The sequence below is a fragment of the Lipotes vexillifer genome, unplaced genomic scaffold, assembly GCF_000442215.2.
Source record: "Lipotes vexillifer unplaced genomic scaffold, Lipotes_vexillifer_v1.1 scaffold528, whole genome shotgun sequence".
In the NCBI taxonomy this organism is placed as follows: Eukaryota; Metazoa; Chordata; class Mammalia; order Artiodactyla; family Lipotidae; genus Lipotes; species Lipotes vexillifer.
Genome location: NW_006794582.1, coordinates 127,079 through 133,905, shown reverse-complemented (window position 1 = coordinate 133,905; position 6,827 = coordinate 127,079). Strand labels below are relative to the sequence as shown.

The 6,827-nt window shown below is 38.0% G+C and overlaps 1 protein-coding gene across 2 annotated transcripts; it reads left to right on the top strand.

The window, feature by feature from the left end:
- The first annotated feature begins 23 nt into the window (after window positions 1–23).
- TAF11 (TATA-box binding protein associated factor 11) lies at window positions 24–6,621 on the top strand. 2 transcript variants are annotated; one of them, XM_007467235.1, is made up of 5 exons: window positions 24–302; window positions 3,076–3,224; window positions 4,766–4,853; window positions 5,207–5,303; window positions 5,973–6,621. In XM_007467235.1, exons 1-5 carry the CDS (start codon window positions 132–134, stop codon window positions 6,101–6,103), a joined length of 636 nt encoding a protein of 211 aa, XP_007467297.1. In that variant the 5' UTR covers window positions 24–131; the 3' UTR covers window positions 6,104–6,621. The 2 variants fall into 2 exon arrangements, with proteins under 2 accessions (XP_007467297.1, XP_007467298.1); XM_007467236.1 differs by lacking the exon at window positions 5,207–5,303 and having other exon boundaries at window positions 132–302; window positions 5,973–6,029.
- The last annotated feature ends 206 nt before the right edge of the window (window positions 6,622–6,827 follow it).

The following is a 6,827-nucleotide window of genomic DNA, read 5'->3' as shown; positions in this document are numbered from 1 at the left end:
AGAGCGGTATGGGTGATGTCATAGCAGCGCGACGACAGGAAGTAAGCTCCTGGGCTGCGGTGCTGCGCGGAGTCCCGAGCTCCTGAGTCTGACAGCACCGCGATCTCCTCTCCCATCTTCTTCTCGCCGCCATGGATAATGCCTGCGAGTCGCCCACGGAAAAAGGTGGAGAGACAGGGGAGTCAGATGAGACGGCCGCTGCTCCTGGAGGCCCGGGGGTTACTGACACGGACGGAATCCCGGAGGAAACTGACGGAGATGCAGATGGGGAATTGAAAGAGGCCTTGGCTGAAGAAGGCGAGGTAGGGAGAGATGTGTTGATGAGGCCGGAGGAGTTGTGTCACTGGCTGCTTGTCAGGCTTCTTGGTTGGTCCCTCCCAAGCTAAGATAGTCGAACTCACTATGACCCTTTAGATCTGCCATCGCGGGGTTGGGGGGAGAGAGGAGACAAAACCTTCAGAGCCGGTTCAGTTCCAGAGACCCAAGCACTGGGTCAGTATTTTAAATTCCTGCCCTTAGGCGTTAAAGCTACTTCTAAGGGAATTTCAAATTGCCTCTTGGTTTTCCTGGTGAGGAAATTGAGGTCAATGCCAATCAGCACTGAAACTTAGGGCAAAAGCTAGAACCCAGGATTCCTAGTACCACTTTCACCCCAATATGGTTTCTTAGATATTGCTTAAGTGTAACTTTGTCATTATAGGCTGCAGAGTCGTTAAAGGGAGACTTTGAGGTAGTTACTAATTTAGTCACGTTCTTATCCTCTTCGGACATTTAACTGCTACCAGTGACCTGGGTGCTAATGTCCAAGGGTCTTTATAGCACCAAACCTATCAATTGTGCCATCCCAAGAGTTCAGCAATGTTGCCTCGCTGAGCATCAGTCAGGATACTAGAATCTCAGCGTTCTCTAGGTTCCATTTCTAAAGGTAGAATCTTGGGGTCTGTTTGAATGTAAGTGTGAGAGCATGGGTGAAGACATTGAATTAAATGGAAACAGCCTTTCAGAGCATAAAGTTGTATCAAAATATATAAAGAAAAATGAAAAAGAAAAAAAAGTGTGACAAAACTACTCTAAGAAGGAACTTTTAAAACAGATCTCAAGGACAGAAAGGATTTAAGTAATAATTAGCTTAGTCCAGTAAAAAGCTCACTACATACAGAAATTTGCACCTAGAAGATAAAAAAAAATTTCTGATGCTTGTGAGACACTTTTTTAAATTGATCATATACCAGACCACAAAGAAAAGCATAAATTCTTAAAAGTAGAAATCATAACAGATCATATCCTGTTAGTACAGTGCAATAGAACCTGAAATTAAAAACAAAAATTTCTCCCACTCCCACTCCCTCCAAAAAACTAACACCTGGACATTTTAAACTAGTTTCTAAATAGCCTTTGGATTAAAGAAATTAACAAAGAGAATGCCACATCAAATCCAATGGGATTTGACCAAAACTTTATTTAAAGAAAAATTCGTAACCTTACATATTTTTACTAACAAACAAGAGATATTGAAAATAAGCACCCAGCTCAAGAAACCAGAAAAAGAACAAAATAAACCAGAAGAATGTAGGAGCAAGGAATTAATCAGGATGAAAGTAGATGTTAATGAATTAGTGCTTTAAAAACATAAACAATAAAATTAAGACCTGGTTATTTGAAATGTAAATGTACAACATTATGAAATAAGAAAGGGCTATAGGCACTGATACAGAGATCTTTAAGCTTTAAGAAAATTTGATATTCAAGTTTAGAACAAGTAATTTTGAAACTTCAAGAAAAATGGCTCATTTTTAAGGATAATATAAATCACCAAAATTGAAGCACAAAGAAGTTAGATAATTTGTATATATCAGTAACTAGAGAAGAAGTTGAAAAGGTTGTTAAAGATTTACTGCCTTCACTCTCAACGTAATTCTCATATTCCTGTATGAGTTTAAATGTGAGCTTCTCTTTAAGGAAACAGAAGTTAAATCTCATTAATGAGGTTTGTTGTATCCTTAGATTCTATATTGTCAGAGGGGATGAAGTTTGGATTTTTTTTTGTTGTCATTATTAAACAGATATTAAACATCTAGTATGAGTAAAACAATGGTAAATATTTATGTGAGGAGAGATAAATAAGAGACAAACCTATCTTCAAAAAGTTGTCAGTCTAGGGGCTTCCCTGTTGGCGCAGTGGTTAAGAATCCGCCTGCCAATGCAGGGGACACGGGTTCGAGCCCTGGTCCGGGAAGATCCCACATGCCGCGGAGGAACTAAGCCCATGTGCCACAGCTACTGAGCCTGCGCTCTAGAGCCCGCGAGCCACAACTACTAAGCCCGCGTGCCTAGAGCCCGTGCTCCGCAACAAGAGAAGCCACTGCAATGAGAAGCCCGTGCACCGCAACAAGGAGTAGCCCCCAATTGCTGCAATGAGAGAAAGAACGCGCACAGCAACAAAGACCCAATGCAGCCAAAAATAAATTAATTAAAAGAGCTAAAGAATAAATAACTAAAGTTATCAGTCTAGTAATGGGAAGTAAATATTTGCATGATACAGTGGTATTGAAAGATAGGAAGAAAAGAGCCCTACATGTGGGAGAAGCTCACTTAAAAGTCCCAAATTCAAAAAAACACTGCTTTGATGAGAAGGTGCCTCCTTTTTAATATTCTTTCCACATGGAATCATCATCAGTAAAGAGATCTATAGATTTAGACGAAGAAGAGCTGGCTGGGTGGAGAGGACTTTTATGACATCCCCTCTAAAGAATGAGGTCAGAAGAAGAGGATCAGGGAGAGAGTGGTTTTCGTGACCCTTGGCACTACATTGCCCTTGTAAACAGATAACTGGAACTAGGATCATAGCTAACCTGGAAAACTGGACTATTTAGTAGGTTTTCTTTCCACAGCTGGGCTGAAAACTCCTTTAGGAGAGACAGGGTAGCTTATATTTGATGGTACAGCCAATGCCTGGAACCAAAAACTACAGAAATAAGTGGATTTGTTGTGTTGTAATGAGAAATGATGTCTTCTTACCTTACCCAAGTCTGGGAAGTAGACCAAATATATAAAGGGTTTCTTTTGTCTTGTTAGCTCAAGAGTCAGGATATCTCAGATTTAACAGCAGTTGAAAGGGAAGACTCATCATTACTTACTCCTGCAGCCAAAAAACTGAAAATAGATACCAAAGAAAAGAAAGAGAAGAAGCAGAAAGTGGATGAAGATGAGATTCAAAAGATGCAGTAAGTCACTTTTCTGATCTTTCCCCTTTCAAGGCTCTAACCTGACCACACAAAGTTAATACATTTTTCTTGTCCTTAATTTTTTTTTCTTTTTTAAACTCAAAAGAAAATAAAGCAATTAATATTGTATTATGTTATGGTATAGAAAATATAAGTAAAAAGAAAAATATCACCATACCACCAAAATAAACACTGTTAATATTTTGATGTATATTCACCAAGATATTTTCTTTACACATATAAATCTATAAATTAAATTAAAAATTTCAAAGATGTTAAGGACTGTTTGTAACCTGTTTTCCACATTATATATGGTAAATGTTTTCCATGTCAATAATTATACATCTAGGTCATCATTTTCTTCAAAATGGAAATAGCTTCATTATGTTTTCTGATTGTAAAAATGGTATGGGTTCATTGCAAATAATTCAGAAAATACAGAAAAATAGAAAAAATAATTACTTATAATTCCACCACCCAGAGTTTACCCAGGGTATATATTTGGGTATATACCTTTTCAGATATATTCTTTAATGTTTGCTATATCAGTATATAGCTAAATATTTTCATGTCAGTAAATATGCCCATAAATCATCATTTTTAATGGCCACATTGTATTCCATTATGTGGATGAACTATGATGTAACCTATTTCTGTAGTTCTGGGGTTTTTTTTTTCCTCTTTTGACAACATTATGATCAACATCTTTGAGCACATTTTTGCATACTTGTCCATTTACTTCCTAAAATAAACTCCTAGAAGGTAATTGGTAGTTTAAACAGTATGAACATTTTCAAAGGATTTTCATTTGTATTTCCAGATTCTCCACAAAGGTTGTTCCACCTCACAGTCTACCAGCATGTATGAGTTTGTGTCCTCCCATCCTCACTAATAACCATGCTTTTTAATACTTCTTTATCTGTTTTATGAAAAATGTTAATCCTTCTTTAGTTCATCATTTTAATTTCTTTAGTTAATACTAAAGCTTAAATTTTTTCCTCTCTATATATTGGCCATTGGTATATTTTATAAATTTCCTATTCACTTCCTTTGCTCATTTTCTAAAATTGGTATGGCCATCTTTTAATTTATTTGAAAATTTAACTATATATTAAGATTATTAACCCTTTTCCATATATTTTATAAAATTTTCCCTTAATCTGTTAATGTTGGAAACTACTGGTTTGAATATAAATTTACATATTAAATTTTTATCTTTAATGTGAAGTGCAGTGAGGTAGCCTTATGGGGAGAGAGAGCCTAATGCTGAAAACATAACCTGTATAGTGTGATTCAGTGACCCAACATTGTTGTTTTTGTTCTTCGTGAAGTAAGAAAGGAACTTGCATTTCACTTATCGTCAAGTTCCGTAAGAGTAGAGATGCTTTCTCTTCATTCCTCATAGACACTAAGCCTAATACTGTTGATCCCTTGAAAATTTTATTTTTTAAATATCTGAGACTTGCTTTTATTGACATAATAATATATATCTTAAGTATTCATTCTTATAAGTGAACTTAATTACCTGAATCTTTGTCTAGAATCCTGGTTTCTTCTTTTTCTGAGGAGCAGCTGAACCGTTATGAAATGTATCGCCGGTCAGCTTTCCCTAAGGCAGCCATTAAAAGGGTAAGGATGGACTACCACACTCACTTCCATGAGCTAGGAGAACTGAATGAGACTCAAGAGCTGTATCCATTGGCATTTTGAAGTGAGGTGTTAGGCAAGTTGGTGGAACATTTAGGCAGGAAAATAAAAATAGCATATGCCCCTCAATAATCTGACCAGTTGTAATTTTGTATTCTAGGGATAGGGTCTCAACAAATAAAAGAGGCCATTATACACCTGAATCCTTTTGTTTTACTGGTGTCAATTTCAGATCCAGCCTTTAGGGAACTCTTTCAGTGCAGAGCTCTATGGGTACTATGTTCCAAAGCCAGTCCTTGACTACCTTAATCACAGTCTTTTGTCCTTCTTTCAAGCTGATCCAGTCCATCACTGGTACCTCTGTGTCTCAGAATGTTGTTATTGCTATGTCTGGTATTTCCAAAGTTTTCGTCGGGGAGGTGGTAGAAGAAGGTGAGTGGTGTTAGTCTAAATACTGGATTGAGCCTGTGGTGGTCTTATTTCCAAGAATATCTATAGTGAGGGACTTATTAAGGCACCAGTGGTGGTTTCCATTTACACTAGAAAGGGAGCCTTGCATTCAGGAGAGCATGAACATTATTCCTTGAAAGTTTCAATACTGGAAGGCCTGGAAACATCTAGGAAATCTGCCCTCCTGATTCCTGTCCTCAGCCCAGGGTGACAGAAGCAGACTTTGTATTTTCCTCCAGTTAATTTTGCTCATTTCTGCTGCCAAAAGTAAAGATACAAAAAAGAGCAGTCACTGGGGCTGACCAGTGTGGTATGGTGAGTAGTTGTCCCTGATGTTATGATCCCTGGGAACTGCCCCCTGTCCATCAAGTAAAGAACCTGGCTGCTGCCCATTGCTAATTTCTAGCTGGTGAAATACCTATTCTTTTAAGGAGAAGATATGTTTTAAACTGTTGCCTATGATAAAACCTGACGTGGGATATACTAAAGCTAACATGATACATTTTATAGCATTCTCTTAAGAAGGGAAAATGTGTTGGTTTATTTCTTTAGCAAGCTTAAGAAGAGTTAATGAGAATTACAGGACTCAGAAGGATTGTAATACATAAGCTCTTGTGTGATAATGAAACTCTCTCCTTGCCCTCTGTTTAGCACTGGATGTGTGTGAGAAGTGGGGAGAAATGCCACCGCTACAACCCAAACATATGAGGGAGGCTGTTCGGAGGCTGAAGTCGAAGGGGCAAATTCCCAACTCGAAGCACAAAAAAATCATCTTCTTCTAAACCACAGTCTAGAAGGGCCTGGTACTGAGGGAAGAAGTACTCATTCCAGACTTCCTATTGCATGAGACTCTCTGCACTGGTGCTTTAGTATCTCAGTCCTCGAAGGATTCCATGATGCTTTAATCTCTTCCTCAAAACTCTCAAATTCATTATACCTTGAAGGCATGCAGCCTGTTTTATACTTGCCTTGACTAAATATTGGGACCGCTGAGGGCATTCTGAGGCATTTAACTATTACTGGATAGTTGGAAGAAGAAAGGTTGATGAACCTTAAGCATCTTCTGGACAGGAATGCTGCTTTCAGAAAGAAAACCCTCCCAAGACGGTTTGACGGTTTCACATTGAAGCCTGAAGTTGCAATGACTTAGGTTGTTTCTTACATTTGGTTTTAAGTAAATGAAACAATCAGAAACTTTTGACTTGTGATACTCTACCGTGAAGGACACGGTGACAGCAGGAGTAGTGGAATAGTCTGTCCTTGTAAACATTGGTGAGTGATCATTAAACTGTTTTCCAACTTGCCATGTGTGCATTCATTTTCTGTCTAGCAGGTTGGAATGGTGGGGAGAAGTTCATCGTTCTTTTTTGGTGTCAGAATAAAACTGGTCTTGGCTTTTTTGTGAAAATTTGAGCCCTCCCCATTTCCTACCGGAACCATTAAAATTTTATCTCATAAAAGAGTACTTAAAGTACTTAAAAACAATGTAAAAACCCATATGTTTCA

What these genes read in the sequence shown, in the direction of transcription:
- TAF11 (XM_007467235.1), top strand. Translation starts at nt 132, where the DNA reads ATGGATAATGCCTGCGAGTCGCCCACGGAAAAAGGTGGAGAGACAGGG. An exon ending in CCTTGGCTGAAGAAGGCGAG is followed by an intron (nt 303 to 3,075) that starts GTAGGGAGAGAT and finishes TTGTCTTGTTAG; the next exon opens with CTCAAGAGTCAGGATATCTC. An exon ending in CTAAGGCAGCCATTAAAAGG is followed by an intron (nt 4,854 to 5,206) that starts GTAAGGATGGAC and finishes CCTTCTTTCAAG; the next exon opens with CTGATCCAGTCCATCACTGG.